General features: G+C 47.7%; 1 protein-coding gene across 1 annotated transcript in view; it reads right to left on the reverse strand.

Annotated features, from left to right (window-relative positions):
- The window catches only part of LOC115174068 (CUB and sushi domain-containing protein 3), a gene marked incomplete in the record, with an annotated part of 716,433 nt that overhangs the window by 61,579 nt on the left and 636,795 nt on the right, over positions 1 to 18,059 (reverse strand). Inside the window, 1 exon segment of the mRNA XM_029732731.1 lies at positions 4,575 to 4,757. Coding sequence (XP_029588591.1) covers positions 4,575 to 4,757 — 183 coding nt within the window.

The following is an 18,059-nucleotide window of genomic DNA, read 5'->3' on the forward strand; positions in this document are numbered from 1 at the left end:
AGTTTCCCGTGTGTATCAAGAATGGTCCACCACCCAAAGGACATCCAGCCAACTTGAAACAACTGTGGGAACCATTGGAGTCAACATGGGCCAGCATCCCTGTGGAACGCTTTTGACACTTTGTAGAGTCAGTGCCCACGACGAACTGAGGCTGTTCTGAGGGCAAAAGGAGGGGGGGGGCACTCACACTTGGTGTGTTTGGATTTAGTTTTGGGGAAGGGGATGACTCAAGTGTACTAGAATAACATTGTTTAATAAATTATGACTTACAGTTGAAGTCGGAAGTTTACATACACCTCAGCCAAATACATTTAAACTCAGTTTCTCACAATTCCTGACATTTAATCTTAGTAAAAATTCCCTGTCTTAGGTCAGTTAGGATCACCACTTTATTTTAAGAATGTGAAATGTCAGAATAATAGTAGAGAGAATGATTTATTTCAGCTTTTACTTCTTTCATCACATTCCCAGTGGGTCAGAAGTTTACATGCACTCAATTAGTATTTGGTAGCGTTGCCTTTAAATTGTTTAACTTGGGTCAAACGTTTTGGGTAGCCTTCCACAATAAAAATGGGTGAATTTTGGCCCATTCCTCCTGACAGAGCTGGTGTAACTGAGTCAGGTTTGTAGGCCTCCTTGCTCGCACACACTTTTTCAGGTCTGCCCACAAATGTTCTATGGGATTGAGGTCAGGGCTTTGTGATGGCCACTCCAATACCTTGACTTTGTTGTCCTTAAGCCATTTTGCCACAACTTTGGAAGAATGCTTGGGGTCATTGTCCATTTGGAAGACCCATTTGCGACCAAGATTTAACTTCCTGACTGATGTCTTGAGATGTTGCTTCAATATATCCACATAATTTTCCTGCCTCATGATGCCATCTATTTTGTGAAGTGCACCAGTCCCTCCTGCAGCAAAGCACCCCCAAATATGATGCTGCCACTCCCGTGCTTCATGGTTGGGATGGTGTTCTGCGGCTTGCAAGCCTCCCCCTTTTTCCTCCAAACATAACGATGGTCATTATGGCCAAACAGTTCTATTTTTGTTTCATCAGACCATAGGACATTTCTTCAAAAAGTTTGATCTTTGTCCCCATGTGCAGTTGCAAACCATAGTCAGTTTTTTTATGGCAGTTTTGGAGCAGTGGCTTCTTCCTTGCTGAGCGGCCTTTCAGGTTATGTCGATATAGGTCTCGTTTTACTGTGGATATAGATACTTTTGTACCTGTTCCCTCCAGCATCTTCAAATCAAATCAACGTTTATTTGTCACGTGCGCCGAATACTTACAGTGAAATGCTTACTTACAGGCTCTAACCAATAGTGCGAAAAAAAAGGTATGTGTGTGTGTGTAGGTAAGTAAAGAAATAAAACAACAGTAAAAAGACATTTGAAAATAACAGTAGCAAGGCTATATACAGACACCGGTTAGTCAGGCTTATTGAGGTAGTATGTACATGTAGGTATGGTTAAAGTGACTATGCATATATGATAAACAGAGAGTAGCAGCAGCGTAAAAGAGGGGTTGGGGAGGGGCACACAATGCAAATAGTCCGGGTAACCATTTGGTTACCTGTTCAGAAGTCTTATGGCTTGGGGGTAAAAACTGTTGAGAAGCCTTTTTGTCCTAGACTTGGCACTCCGGTACCGCTTGCCATGCGGTAGTAGAGAGAACAGTCTATGACTGGGGTGGTTGGGGTCTTTGACAATTTTTTGGGCCTTCCTCTGACACCGCCTGGTGTAGAGGTCCTGGATGTCAGGCAGCTTTGCTCCAGTGACGCTTTGCCTGTTTGATGGTTCGTCGCAGGGCATAGCGGGATTTCTTGTAAGCTTCCGGGTTAGAGTCCTGCACCTTGAAAGCGGCAGCTCTACCCTTTAGCTCAGTGCGAATGTTGCCTGTAATCCATGGCTTCTGGTTGGGGTATGTACGTACAGTCACTGTGTGGACGACATCCTCGATGCACTTATTGATAAAGCCAGTGACTGATGTGGTGTATTCCTCAATGTCATCGGAAGAATCCCGGAACATGTTCCAGTCTGTGATAGCAAAACAGTCCAGTAGTTTAGCATCTGCTTCATCTGACCACTTTTTTTATAGACCGAGTCACTGGTGCTTCCTGCTTTAATTTTTGCTTGTAAGCAGGAATCAGGAGGATCGAGTTGCGGTCTGATTTACCAAATGGAGGGCGAGGGAGAGCTTTGTACGCATCCCTGTGTGTGGAGTACTGGTGATCTAGAATTCTTTTCCCTCTGGTTGCACATTTAACATGTTGATAGAGATTTGGTAGAACTGATTTAAGTTTCCCTGCATTAAAGTCTCCGGCCACTAGGAGCGCCACCTCTGGGTGAGTGGTTTCCTGTTTGCTTATTTCCTTATACAGCAGACTGAGTGTGGTCTTAGTGCCAGCATCTGTTTGTGGTGGTAAATAAACATTTACAAAAAGTGTAGCTGAAAACTCTCTAGGCAAGTAGTGTGGCCTGCAATTTTTCACAATATACTCTACTTCAGGCGAGCAAAATCTAGAGACTTCCTTAGATTTCATGCACCAGCTGTTGTTTACAAATATGCACAGACCGCCCCCCCCCCCCCCCCCCCTCGTCTTACCGGAGTGTGCTGTTCTATCCTGCCGGTGCAGCGTATATCCCGCTCGTTGAATATCCATGTCGTCATTCAGCCACGATTCCTTGAAACATAGGATATTACAGTTTTTGGTGTCCCGTTGGTAGGATATTCGTGATCGTACCTCATCTAATTTATTGTCCAATGATTGCATGTTGGCGAGTAACATTGACGTCACGGCAGCTTTCCTACTCGCCTTCTGCTGGTCCTGACGAGGCATCCGGCTCTTCGTCCTCTGTACCTGCGTCGCTTCCTCTTGCGAATAACTGGGATGTCGGCCCTGCCGGGTGTTTGGAGAATATCATGCGAGTCTTGCTTGTTGTTGAAAAAATCTTTGTCTAATCCGAGGTGAGGGATCGCTGTCCTGATATCCAGAAGCTCTTTTTTGCTGTAAGATACGGTTGCAGAAACATTATGTTCAAAATAAGTTACAAATAACGCAAAAAACCCCACATAATATCACAATTGGTTGGGCGCCCGTAAAACTGCTGCCATTTCTTCCGCCGGCATTTTTTCACAAAGTCCTTTGCTGTTGTTCTGGGATTGATTTGCACTTTTTGCCCAAAGTACATTCATCTCTAGGAGACCTTGTTCTATGTGAGGGTGGGTTGGGCTGAGAACTGTAAAATGTCAACATTTTACAGAGAGAAACAACAGGCTCAGGTATAACAGATGGATTTCTTATAATTTTTTTGTATTTAACCCCCTTTGTCTCATCGCTGCAACTCCCCAACGGGCTCGGGAGAGGCGAAGGTGGAGTCATGCATGACCCGCCTAAAAGCCCTCTTTAACACCCGCCAGCTTTACCCGGAAGGCAGCTGCACCAATGTGTTGGAGGAAACACTGTTCAACTGGCGACCCGGGGTCAGTCTGCAGGCACCCTGCCCCCACCACAAGGATCGCTAGAGCACGATGAGCCAAGTAAACCCCCCGTCCCCCAGCCAAACCCTCCTCTAACCCGGACAACGCTGGAACAATTGTGCGCCGTCCTATGGGACTCCCGGCCACGGCCGGTTGTGGAACAGCCCGGGAGTGAACCCGGGTCTGTAGTAACGCCTCTAGTACTGGATAGGGAGAAAGAGAAAGCGAGATTGAGAATGGACTGAGAGAGAGACAGCGTGATGGAGAGAGAGAGGTACCCTGTCAGCCTTGTGGAGAAGCTGCCTGGCAACCACCTCAGGGGCTGAGAAGTTAACAATCTGTAAATCTATTTAACTAGAGAGCTGCAGTGGCTCAGAGGGAACATGGAGAACACAAAGCCGGCATTTGGAGACGACAGTCATGCTATCCTGTCTCGTTTGAGATGAGATGAAAAGGGTGGTTCAAAGGAGACACCTGGGGGTTGTGTCTAGGTGCCTGACTGACTGACACCTGGGGGTTGTGTCTGGGTGCCTGACTGACACAGGCTATGCATTGCTAGCTGTAGGGGCCCCTGCAGTGAGAGCAGGCTATGTATTGCTAGCTATAGGGGCCCCTGCAGTGAGAACAGGCTATGTATTGCTAGCTATAGGGGCCCCTGCAGAGAGAGCAGGCTATGTATTGCTAGCTATAGGGGCCCCTGCAGCGAGAGCAGGCTGTGTATCGCTAGCTTATAGGGGCCCCTGTAGCGAGAGCAGGCTATGTATCGCTAGCTATAGGGGCCCCTGTAGTGAGAGCAGGCTATGTATCACTAGCTATAGTGGCCCCTGTAGTGAGAGCAGGCTATGTATTGCTAGCTATTTGGGGGGGGTAACAAAGGGATGTTCAAATCCCTCAGCGGTGGTGACTGATAAAGCATGTGTCGTTGAGATACGCTGGCTGGAAATAGGCGATTGTTGGACTCAGAGGACCATATTTGTTGGGAGAATGAGAAGTGTGTGTGTGTGTGTGTGTGTGTGTGTGTGTGTGTGTGTGTGTGTGTGTGTGTGTGTGTGTGTGTGTGTGTGTGTGTGTGTGTGTGTATACGTGTGGTCTCACGTTTGCAGAAGGGCTGTGTTCCAGACCAGGTGCCGTTAGGAAAGCACATCCTCTCAGCAGAGCCAATCAGCTCATAACCCTCAGAGCATCTGAACTGGACTTTACTGCGGATCCTGAAGTTACTCTCCTCCCTGCTGCCCTGCGACGGGGTGCCTGGGTCCCCACATGTCCCCTGGGATTCACCTGCACACATACAGAGACCCACGTGCCAGCCCACAAGGAAAAGCAGAAGCATAGAAAGAGTTAATGGTAATTCACAATGTTCCCATGGAAACACATCACAACCCTTTTTGTCATTCAAACCAGCAAAGATTCTGTCCCTTCTGCCCTTCCCTCATTCTCTGTATGTGGGTGTAACCTTACAGAAAACCACCAACGCACACTGATTCCCCTCTCTCACCGATTCCCCTCAGTAGCTCACCGGAGATGGATATTCCTGAATGATTCAGGAAAGTGCCATATATCTCCTTCCCCTTCCCTCCCCTCCTCTGTCGGCATAGCTCCTGGCTTGGTAGCCTTGGTCTGGTTCACAAACAGCACCCTATTCCCTATGTAGTGCACTAAATAGGGAATAGGGTGTCATTTGGGATGCACATTTGGTAACCTTGCTATTCACCTGAACCAGCTAAACATCCATCCCAGACAGACAGATAGACAGACAGACCACTCCCCTCCGCTGATGAGGAAATGAAAGTAATGGAGGCCGTACAGCCAGGATCTAAGAGATAGGGGACTGTGTGTTCGTCCATTGCCCTGACAGTTATCAGAGCTGTTACTGGGAGACAATCAGGGCGGTCCACTCCAAACACTCGCTCAGACGTAACGGAAGATGTGTCAGATGGCTCAAGTCTATTGAGATACTTATGCCTCATCAGTAACAGATACATCTGATGATACACATTATAGGGATGGAAAATACTGGAAAGTCACTTGGATACAAAGTGCAATTGGTATCCATATATGATTTCAATACCAAATGAGTAAAACATCCATAAATGTATCTATCATATCTATTTCTCTCATGTCCAGACAAATACCTAACATTCATAATTTATTAAACAATGTTATTTTAGTACACTTGAGTCATCCCCTTGCCCAAATCAAAATCCAAACACACCAAGACAGTCGTGAAGAGGGCACGACAACACCTTTTCCCCCTCAGGAGACAGAAAAGATTTGGCATATGTCCCCAGATCCTTAAAAAGTTCTACAGCTGCACCATCGAGAGCATCCTGACTGGTTGCATCACCGCCTGTTATGGCAACTGCTTGGCATCTGACCATAAGGCGCTACAGGGTAGTGGGTACGGCCCAGTACATCACTGCAGACAAGCTTCCTGCTATCCAGGACCTATATACTAGGCGGTGTCAGAGGAAGGCCCAAAAAAATTGTCAAAAACCCCAGTCACCAAAGTCATAGACTGTTTTCTCTACTACCGCACGGCAAGCGGTACCGGAGCGCCAAGTCCAGGACCAAAAGGCTTCTTAACAGCTTCTACCCCCAAGCCATAAGACTGCTGAACAATTAATGAAATGGCCACTATTTACATTGACACCACCCCCCCTCCATTTGTTTTGTACACTGCTGCTACGCTGTTTATTATCTATGCATAGTCACTTCACCCCTACCTACATGTACAAATTATCTTGACTAACCTGTACCCCCACACATTGACTCGGGTACTGGTACCCCCTGTATATAGCCTCGTTATTGTTATTTTATTGAGTTACTTTTTATTATTTTTACTTTAGTTTATTTGGTAAATATTTTATTAACTCTTTCTTGAACTGCACTGTTGGTTAAGGGCTTGTAAGTACACATTTCACGGTAAGGTCTACACTTGTTGTATTTGGCGCATGTGACAAATAAAGCTTGATTTGATTTGATTGAAATCTAATTTAGCAGCAGCTTGACTGTGATCCCAGGCTTGAATGCAGCCGACACACACACAAACACACAGAGAAGATGCTTACCTATACAGCGAGGCTGGAATCCGCTCCAGTAGGCAGTCTACAGACAGGTAGGCAGTCTACAGACAGGTAGGCAGTCTACAGACAGGTAGGCAGTCGTGCCCCTGGCCATTCAACATAGAATTCATTATTTCTCTATTTTCCCTGGCAGTGGAAGCCCAGGGGACAGATTAAAGTGGCTGCTATTAAACCCACCCCCGTGCACATCAAATTAGCGTAATACAACAAAATACCCACCAAAAGACAAGATTTGGTTAGGAATTCCGTGGCATTATTTTATATTACATGCTGCTGTTCTGTGTTGAGTGGTTAACAAAGAAATGGGTATTCCTATATGATTCATTTAGAGTTATTAATGTAACTTTAGTTGTTCTACAAACGTTGGGCTATATGTTTAGATTTTGAATACATTGTAAGGCTGCATGATGCGACTCTAATGATGATTTGAAAAAAAATTATTGAAAGGCTGAGCTCTGCTTTGTTTATTTGCGCAGACTGTACACACTTCATCAGTCTCTCATTCACAATTTGACAAGCACTTGATAATGCCAAGAATGTGCACTCAGGGAGAAGTGCTGAGTGCTGCGCGCTCTGAAGCACCTCTCACTCACATGGCTATCCATCATGTGATTGCGTCTTTCTCACAGGCTACAAGTGAAGACAGACACATCTGGGACGCAACTGCGTGTGTCCTTATCCAATTCCGAGGTGCATATTGAAGATATAGGATGAACTATCCACATTTACTTTTCGTCAGCCAACAAGATGAGTACGCCCAACGAACAGCAAAAGCACTAGCCTATGTCAATCTACTATCCCCCATAGTACAAAAGTCAACCTATTCTATTCTGTGCGAGAAATAAGTATTCCAAACATAGTCTGGGACAGGGATAGATCCCAAATTAATACAACCACTAGCATCAAAAAAATTGTTTTGTGCATTGTGGCTGATGCAACAGATCAGAACGTTTAGCTTAAAATGTTGATAAACTATTAGGCTATTTCTTCACATTATAAGAGCAGCAATGTGCACATGGCAGTAGGCCAGGGATTCTTAAACTTTTTCAGCCTAGGACCCAAATGAGAAATTCTGTGTTTTCCTGGGACCCAAGCTCAGGAAAATATGCAACTATACGTAAATATTGGTACATTTCATTGCCCTTATGCCTAAAAAAATGCAATATAGACAAAAACAAATAACATGGAAATACCCATAAATATATTTTCATGTTTATTTTCCCGCATTAAAAACGCTCTTACATACCTGTCTAGGTTGGAACTGTTTCTGTTAAAATACAATAAATAATTTAATTCTCAACAAGCATGTCTATTCTGGGCTCAGTTTTTGACAGTACAACACTGAGGTCATGCTCAGTATTGACACTGTTTCTATACTTGAGAACCCTGACTTGCATAGTAGGTAAGTAGTGCCAAACTGGATCTGAACATCTACTGCTTTCTCAGTCAGGCAGGAGACCGCTTCCTGCTGTTGATGAGCAACCCAGAACTGTGAGTGTTTGTCTCAAAAAGCATCTTGCTTCAATCAGTTTATTCCAGTTCAGAATATTTTTTTTAACTTGTAACAGCTACAGTTCCAACCTAGACTTGTTTTCAACAATCATTTTTACAGTAAAATGTACAGTAGGCCTGATCATTTCTACAGTAAAATGTACAGTAGGCCTGATCACTTTTCATCTTCATCTGAACTGTTTCTTAGGGTTGCGCTATCAGTAGCAAGTTAGCTTGCTTTGGCTAACGTTAGCTATCGGGATTGTTTGAAAGAGAAACTCACATCTACTACGAGAAATAGTACTACCTTATTTCTGCTTATCGTCACCTGTTATAAAGTGACAACAATGCCTTGCTAGTTGACTTACTTTTCCACTTCGAAGCACTGTTTTCTGAAGCATTCTTCCCTGTCCTGAAAGATCTCCCTGTGTTTACCGTCATATTGTGCCTGGATGTTTGGTCAGGATGTGTCGTTTTATTAATTCGTTTGTTTTGAGAGACTCATTACTAAGCACTTCCCCACACAAAACACATTGTGGGCGCTCCTCGTTATTTCTCAAACTTTGTATGAAAGAGACAAAAATAAATCACTGCATTTGCGTTTCATTATGTTTGAGACCAGTCAGAACTTGTGGCTAGCATGAGTCCATTCCATGACTGCGGTGAGTGATGGCGAGTGGGAATAACAAGTCAGTGGCTTGAACGACAGCGCTGCAGCGTGTGGGTCGCGGAGTGATCTTCAAGAAAACTGCAGAAAAAAGATCCGGTAAACAGTGAAGCACACGGGCATCTCCCTCTACCTCTCCCTCTCGCGCTGCTGCCAAACTGAGCAGAGACCGCTGATAAGCAGAGAGCGCACTGAACCGAGAGTGCAGTTGCACTTGGCCAAATCAATTCCAGGAATGAATGAAATAATTGTACATTTACTTCGCGACCCACCATTAACAGGTCCGCGACCCAAGACCCATACTTTAAGAAACGCTGCAGTAGGCTATAAGAACCAATGTTCCATTAGCGGGAAACACTTAATCAAAAGTGACCGCAAGTGTGATTATTTGTGTGATGCTTTTATTATAAAGGTGCATTTTTATGGAGAAAGTGATCTTCCCCAAACATGAAACTGACACGCTGCTTATGTATGCCAGTTAGGCTCTCCACCCCTTGTAAAGCAGATTAATGTGCTTCACTTTAAGAAGTTATTTGGCCACTTTAGTTGTGATTCAAACCTTATCAAAACATATAGGCCTATGGGATAGGCAACATGAGGTGTGTGATGATGATTAAAAAAAGCTGCAAAAAAGGCTTTGTTTCTTGCCTTATTCTGGGCATCATTCACAAGTGATAATATAAAATTCACAACTGATAGGCTAATATTGTCACCCATCAGATTATTCATTATTTAATCTTGTCTTTACATATACTAAATAATATGTGTGAAATTTGTTTTGATTTACAATGGACCATTATCATGCACCGGTCTCAAAACAGGGGCAGAGGAAGAAAATACAGTTCATCTGTACACTTAAATAGCGAATGGAGGTCGCTTTTCCCATATAGCCAGGTAGGCTATACTCCTGTTGTAAAGATAGCAATGTGCTTAATATTAGGAAAGTTGAAAAATAAATATAGTAGTCCTAGTCTATAGAAAGCTGATGGGAACACCTCTTCTTTTTAGTAGAGGCCATCATAAATGTTGCACAACATGAGGTCATGGGCTCTCCTGAAGTGTTTGATTAGATTTTCCAATACATTTGCATTAATGTCAGAGTGATTAGAGGGACAATAGAGTGCTGAGTACCAGGCAGTTAGCACGTTTGGTAAGCTACTAATGACCATCAGCAGCATCAGAGCTTGGAGAAACCTAAGTCATGTGGGTAAGCTGCATTTGAGTGGACATTGTTCTGTATCACCTAGCTCCATACCTAGCATATAAAGTGCAAGTCCCTACAGACATGTACAGTATGAACATGAACGTTGCCGTCATATGGGTAAAGCTGCAGTTGAAAGGGCCTTGAGTGTCTTGGTTATAAATGTTCCTCAGTGGGTCCTACTGAGTATGACTCTTAGAACACACAGGGCAGATTACAGGATGCACCCCCTCCCCCACCCCCCCACCCCCACACACACACAATCACATATATTGTGTCACAATCACATATTGTAGTAGGACAATAGGGGGTCACAAATAGTGTACACTTCCTAAGGTACAGCCTGCTGGAGACACATGCTACTGTTACAGCCTTCTTTAGTAAGCAGAACACAGCCCACAGATATGATACCAGATGACAGTGAGTGGTGGCTTCCAGGTAAGGTGTGTGTGTCTGTTTGTGTGCCAACTGCCAAGTGTTTGTGTATGTATGTGTGTGCCAAGTGTGCATGAGTATGTGTGGACGTGTGTGTGTGACTTTATTTATGAGTAAAACTTTTGTGTGTGTGTGTGTGTGTGGCTGCTGAGCAGATGCATGTGTCCCATGTTCCACCTCCTCTATTATCCTCCTGGCAGCGAGCATCCCCCCCGGTGTGGGGGGTTCAGGTTCCCAGGAGTGTGCTCTGTCAGGGAAAATGTGCTGACCAAGTTAGGCTGGTGCTTTATTAGCTGTCATCTGAAGAGGCAGCGCTGACACACAACATGCCACCAGACAGAGAGGGGGAGAGGGGAGAGAGAGAGGGAGAGGGAAGAGAGGGGGGAGAGAGAGAGGAAGAGAGGAGAGAGAGAGGGAGAGGGAAGAGAGGGGGGAGAGAGAGAGGAAGAGAGGAGAGAGAGAGAGAGAGAGGAAGAGGGGGGAGGAAGAGGGGAGAGGGAGAGAGGAAGAGGGGAGGGAGAGAGAGAGAGGGGAGAGAGGGAGAGGGAAGAGAGGGAAAGAGGGAGAGAGAGGGAGAAGGGGAGAGGTGAGAGAGAAGAAGAGGGGAGAAATAGAGGGGAGAGAGAGGGAGAGAGAGGAGAGAGAGGGAGAGGGGGGAGAGAGAGAGAGAGAAGGGAGAGAGAGGGAGAGGGAAGAGAGGGGGGGGAGAGAGAGGGAAAGAGGGATAGAGGGGGAGAGGTGAGAGAGAAGAAGATGGGAGAAAGAGAGGGGAGAGAGAGGGGGGGAGAGAGAGAGAGGAGAGAGAGAGGAGAGAGAGAGAGGAAGAGGGGAGGGAGAGAGAGAGAGGGAAAGAGGGAGAGAGGGGGAGAGGTGAGAGAGAAGAAGATGGGAGAAAGAGAGGGGAGAGAGAGGGAGAGAGAGGGGAGAGAGAGAGAGAGAGAGAGAGAGAGAGAGAGAGAGAGAGAGAGATGGAAAGAAATGGAGGGAGGAGGAGAGGGCTGGCTGTCACACACTGTGATACAGAGCCAAATCTCTAGACAGCTAGCGGAGAGCCACTAAGTCACCACAAACACAACAGGCCCTCAGCCACTCCCCTCCCCCTCCCGTCCCCCCTACCTCACATGTCTCACACAGAGTATGGACATGGACACACTGGGGAACGGAGAATGGAGAACAGAGGGAGGTCAAAAGAAATCTCCCTGGTGTTTTGTCACAAAGGGCGTCTGTCTCAAATGTGCCTGTGACTTTGTGTTCGTCACAGAACTGCCTGAGTGATCGCTAGTCTCAAACAGAGCACTTGTTCTGTAGTCTCTTCATAAGAAACTGTAACTCTACGCTCGCCGGTACAGGGGAATGAAATGCTCTCTAGAATGCTAACTGGTCTTTCAAATAACCATGTTCTTCATGCTAAAGAAAGCTTGGCCAGGCAACAGGGGAAAAGACAGAGCCTGTACCACGTCCCCTTCCCGCCACATGATATCTCATCACCAACGTTTCATGGGTACCAGACGGCTCAAAACCCCTCCCCAACACAGGCCCTGAGCCCTAGAGCCCTGCGTCCAGCCAACGCTTCAGCACCCCCGACTAATTGGAGACACAGGAAGTACAAGTATTAACCTGGAGTGCCAATCCAACACTACTAGAGCACCAGGTAGCATGCTCACTGACTCAGTCACTATTGGACAGGGGGTCTAGTTAATTGACAGGGGGTCTAGCTAATTGACAGGGGATCTTGCTAATGGACAGGGGGTCTAGTTAGTGGACAGGGGGTCTTGCTAATGGACAGGGGGTCTAGCTAATGGACAGGGGGTCTAGTTAATGGACAGGGGTCTAACTAATGGACAGGGGGTCTAGTTAATGGACAGGGGTCTAGCTAATGGACAGGGGGTCTAGTTAATGGACAGGGGGTCTAGTTAACGGACAGGGGGTCTAGCTAATGGACAGGGGGTCTTGCTAATGGACAGGGGGTCTAGTTAATGGACAGGGGCTCTAGTTAATGGATGGGGGTCTAGCTAATGGACAGGGGGTCTAGCTAATGGACAGGGGATCTAGTTAATGGACAGGGGGTCTAGCTAATGGACAGGGGGTCTAGCTAATTGACAGGGGGTCTAGTTAATGGACAGGGGGTCTAGTTAATGGACAGGGGGTCTAGCTAATGGACAGGGGGTCTAGCTAATGGACAGGGGATCTAGTTAATGGACGGGGGTCTAGTTAATGGACAGGGGGTCTAGCTAATGGACAGGGGGTCTAGCTAATGGACAGGGGATCTAGTTAATGGACAGGGGGTCTAGCTAATGGACAGGGGGTCTAGCTAATTGACAGGGGTCTGTGCTGTCACCCTGCAACCGGTCTGTTGCCTTGCTGTCACCCTGCAACCGGTCTGTGCTGTCACCCTGCAACCGGTCTGCTGCCTTGCTGTCACCCTGCAACCAGTCTGCTGCCTTGCTGTCACCCTACAACCGGTCTGTGCTGTCACCCTGCAACCGGTCTGCTGCCTTGCTGTCACCCTGCAACCGGTCTGCTGCCTTGCTGTCACCCTACAACCGGTCTGCTGCCTTGCTGTCACCCTACAACCGGTCTGTTGCCTTGCTGTCACCCTGCAACCGGTCTGCTGCCTTGCTGTCACCCTGCAACCGGTCTGCTGCCTTGCTGTCACCCTGCAACCGGTCTGTTGCCTTGCTGTCACCCTGCAACCGGTCTGTTGCCTTGCTGTCACCCTGCAACCGGTCTGTTGCCTTGCTGTCACCCTGCAACCGGTCTGTTGCCTTGCTGTCACCCTGCAACCGGTCTGCTGCCTTGTTGTCACCCTGCAACCGGTCTGTTGCCTTGCTGTCACCCTGCAACCGGTCTGTTGCCTTGCTGTCACCCTGCAACCGGTCTGCTGCCTTGCTGTCACCCTGCAACCGGTCTGTTGCCTTGCTGTCACCCTGCAACCGGTCTGCTGCCTTGCTGTCACCCTGCAACCAGTCTGCTGCCTTGCTGTCACCCTGCAACCGGTCTGCTGCCTTGCTGTCACCCTGCAACCGGTCTGCTGCCTTGCTGTCACCCTGCAACCGGTCTGCTGCCTTGCTGTCACCCTGCAACCGGTCTGCTGCCGGTTTATCCATTATCCACTGGTTAGGAGGAGGGATATGGTCTTGTGACCACGTTTGACCACATTATGGTTTATCCACGTTTCAACAAACAAAGTGTTTTGGACAGCTTGGGTTGCACTGCTGCTATCGCCGGTGCCTCCGAATGGTTAAGTTAGGGGTTAAGCTAGTGGTTAAGTCAATGGTTAGGTGAATGGTTAAGCTAGTGGTTAAGTTAATGGTTAAGTGAATGGTTAAGCTAGTGTTTAAGTTAATGGTTAAGGTTTGGGATAGGGTGGAAACAAAACAATAATAAATGAGTTCCTGTCACTGGGATTGAACACCCGTCGGAGCCAGAGCTCGTGGTTTACACCCTTTGCAAAACACAAGCCTACTTGATGGTAATAGCACTCATTGCTTCCCCTAGTGGCCGGTTTGGAAGGCATCTCCTGATGTCCTGAGTACCTAGACAGACTTCAAAGTGGATCTTCAGCAACCTGGCTGTTGTGATGGTGGGGGGGTAGAACAATACTCCCATCTGACTTACTCCTTACCCTGGGAGGTACCCTGGCCCAGGAGGGCAGTTACATCAGTTTACCCTGGGAGGTACCCTGGCCCAGGAGGGCAGTTACATCAGTTTACCCTGGGAGGTACCCTGGCCCAGGGGGGCAGTTACATCAGTTTACCCTGGGAGGTACCCTGGCCCAGGGGGGCAGTTACATCAGTTTACCCTGGGAGATACCCTGGTCCTGGAGGGAAGTTACATCAGTTTACCCTGGGAGATACCCTGGCCCAGGAGGGCAGTTACATCAGTTTACCCTGGGAGATACCCTGGCCCAGGAGGGCAGTTACATCAGTTTACCCTGGGAGATACCCTGGCCCTGGAGGGAAGTTACATCAGTTTACCCTGGGAGATACACTGGCCCTGGAGGGAAGTTACATCAGTAAACCCTGGGAGATACCCTGGCCCAGGAGGTCAGTTACATCAGTTTACCCTGGGAGGTACCCTGGCCCAGGAGGGCAGTTACATCAGTTTACCCTGGGAGGTACACTGGCCCAGGAGGGCAGTTACATCAGTTTACCCTGGGAGGTACCCTGGCCCAGGAGGGCAGTTACATCAGTTTACCCTGGGAGGTACCCTGGCCCAGGAGGGCAGTTACATCAGTTTACCCTGGGAGGTACCCTGGCCCAGGAGGGTAGTTACATCAGTTTACCCTGGGAGATACACTGGCCCAGGAGGGAAGTTACATCAGTTTACCCTGGGAGGTACCCTGGCCCAGGAGGGAAGTTACATCAGTTTACCCTGGGAGGTACCCTGGCCCAGGAGGGCAGTTACATCAGTTTACCCTGGGAGGTACCCTGGCCAGGAGGGGCAGTTACATCAGTTTACCCTGGGAGGTACCCTGGCCCAGGAGGGCAGTTACATCAGTTTACCCTGGGAGGTACCCTGGCCCAGGAGGGAAGTTACATCAGTTTACCCTGGGAGGTACCCTGGCCCAGGAGGGAAGTTACATCAGTTTACCCTGGGAGGTACACTGGCCCAGGAGGGAAGTTACATCAAAAACTATGGAAGCGGAGGGTGGAGGAAAACTGATCTAACAGTATAATGGTTCATGGTTAGGGCCTAGCATTTACTGTACTGTACAACACACACACACGTACGCGCGCACACACACACACACACACACACACCCACACACACACACACCACACACACACACACACACACACACACACACACACACACACCACACACACACACACACACAACACACACACACGTCCTCACTTGATCTACAGCTTTTCCCTAAAGAAGGCTTCTGTTGCTGGGGCTTAGAATCCTGCAGCTCACTGGAAGGCAGGGATATACTAATGCTTCAGGGAAGTGAACAATAGAATGTGAGAGAAAAAGAGAGAGACAGAGAGAGAGCGAGACAGAAAGAGGGAGAAAGAGAGAGAGAGACAGAAAGAGAGCGAGAGAGGAGAGAGAGAGCAATAGCGAGAGAGAAAGACAGAGAGAGACAGTATAAGATAAAGAGAGAAGGAGAGAGGAAGAGAGAGAGAGGGAGAGGGAGAGAGGGAGAGAGAGAGAGAGAGAGAGAGAGAGAGAGAGAGAGAGAGGCAGAGAGATAGCGAGAGAGAGAGAAAGGGAGAGAGAGAGAGATTGAGAGACAGAGAGCGAGAAAGAGACAGAGAGAGGGAGAGAGAGAGAGAGCAATACTCCCATCTGAAACTCATGGCTTTCTATTTCTCTCTCCCTGGCTGTCTCTTTCTGGGTCAGCGCTCTCAGAAGAGAACAGGCACCATACACTGTACAGAGGGGTTTGGGGAGGAGCTCTTTTATTGGTCACGGACAGTTAATGAAGGTTTAATAGAGACCTAGAGCAGGTGAGTCTATATGTGTGTGTGTGAAGGTGCTCTTTGTGCATCAGTAAGTCTGCAGTAGTGCAGGCGTACCGGCAAGATGAGACAAGTGGAGGAAGCATAGAGAGACCGGCAACTGAGAGATAGTGAGAAAGAACGCACACCGACACCCCAAGTAATTAGCAAGTATCATCTGTGTGGAAAACGGGTTGCGCCCAAAACAGAGAAACCCCCAAACACAGACAGACACGTAATTTAGCCTAATTAGAAGACTTAACACATGCAAAACTCAAGTCATCAGCACATGGCAGATAATACTAATAATTGTAGCGAAATAGGCTAATGACACTGTATTATGTAATCCATTAGTATTATGACTGTATTATTAGACTGTCATAACGTCCTGTCATGTTGATACTTTATGAAGTGCTTTACACATGTTTTTATTTCAATTGATTTGATAGTACGTTTCCCCAGAGAGACACTCACAAAAACTAAATGAAGATACATTGTATACTTTATCGCCACAGAATTGTTTTCTGGAATGGATCCTAAAAGCATTAACCATGATTTACAGAGCTGTTGAGAGAGGGAGCTGTTGAGAGAGGGAGAAGTACAAATAAATCGGCTCTAGTTTGTACCTGTTAGTTATTTTTTCTTCCTACTCTCCCCTCTTCACCACAAATCTCTCTCTCGCGTCTCCTCTGCGGGAGTCCCTCTCTCGCGTCTCCTCTGCGGGAGTCCCTCTCTCGGGTCTCCTCTGCGAGCCCCTCTCTCTCTCTCGCGTCTCCTCTGCGAGCCTCTCTCTCTCTCTCTCTCTCTCTCTCTCTCTCTCTCTCTCTCTCTCTCTCTCTCTCTCTCTCTCTCTCTCTCTCTCTCTCTCTCTCTCTCTCTCTCTCTCTCTCTCTCTCTCTCTCTCTCTCTCTCTCTCTCTCTCTCTCTCTCTCTCTCTCTCTCTCTCTCTCTGCATTCACATAACTCTGGTAGAAGAGGTGAGATTGTCAGCTTGAGTTCTCATATCTCTCAGCAGCATAGTCAGCTTTAGGCCCACTTTACACACTGCCAGACTTTTCACACTACTCAATAACACACTGTAAACAAAAATATGTTAATTCGATCCCAATGGATGTTGAATAAACATTAGGATTAGGCGGGGTGGTTATCATGTTGCTGAACTCTTCACACTATGATCAGAACAGATAGGACCCACTGACAGGCCATGGCAGGATGGGTTATTAAAGGACAGATAGGACCCACTGACAGGCTATGGACAGATAGGACCCACTGACAGGCTATGGCAGGATGGGTTATTAAAGAGCAGATAGGACCCACTGACAGGCTATGGCAGGGTGGGTTAAAGGAAAGGTAGGGCCCAATGACAGGCCATGTTAGGGTGGGTTAAAGGACAGATTGGACCCACTGACAGGCCATGTTAGGATGGGTTAAAGGACAGGTAGGGCCCACTGACAGGCCATGGCAGGATGGGTTAAAGGACAGGTAGGGCCCACTGACAGGCTATGGCTGGGTGGGTTAAAGGAAAGGTAGGGCCCACTGACAGGCCATGTTAGGGTGGGTTAAAGGACAGATTGGACCCACTGACAGGCCATGTTAGGATGGGTTTAAAGGACAGGTAGGGCCCACTGACAGGCCATGGCAGGATGGGTTAAAGGACAGGTAAGGCCCACTGACAGGCCATGGCAGGATGGGTTAAAGAACAGATTGGACCCACTGACAGGCCATGTTAGGATGGGTTAAAGGACAGGTAGGACTCACTGACAGGCCATGGCAGGATGGGTTAAAGGACAGATAGGACCCAATGACAGGCCATGGCAGGATGGGTTAAAGGACAGGTAGGACTCACTGAAAGGCCATGTTAGGGTGGGTTAAAGGACAGATAGGACCCACTGACAGGCCATGGCAGGGTGGGTTAAAGGACAGGTAGGACTCACTGACAGGCCATGGCAGGGTGGGTTAAAGGACAGGTAGGACTCACTGACAGGCCATGGCAGGATGGGTTAAAGGACAGGTAGGGCCCACTGACAGGCCATGGCAGGATGGGTTAAAGGACAGGTAAGGCCCACTGACAGGCCATGGCAGGATGGGTTAAAGAACAGATTGGACCCACTGACAGGCCATGTTAGGATGGGTTAAAGGACAGGTAGGACTCACTGACAGGCCATGGCAGGATGGGTTAAAGGACAGATAGGACCCAATGACAGGCCATGGCAGGATGGGTTAAAGGACAGGTAGGACTCACTGAAAGGCCAT

Source organism: Salmo trutta, chromosome 34, assembly GCF_901001165.1.
Source record: "Salmo trutta chromosome 34, fSalTru1.1, whole genome shotgun sequence".
NCBI lineage: Eukaryota > Metazoa > Chordata > Actinopteri > Salmoniformes > Salmonidae > Salmo > Salmo trutta.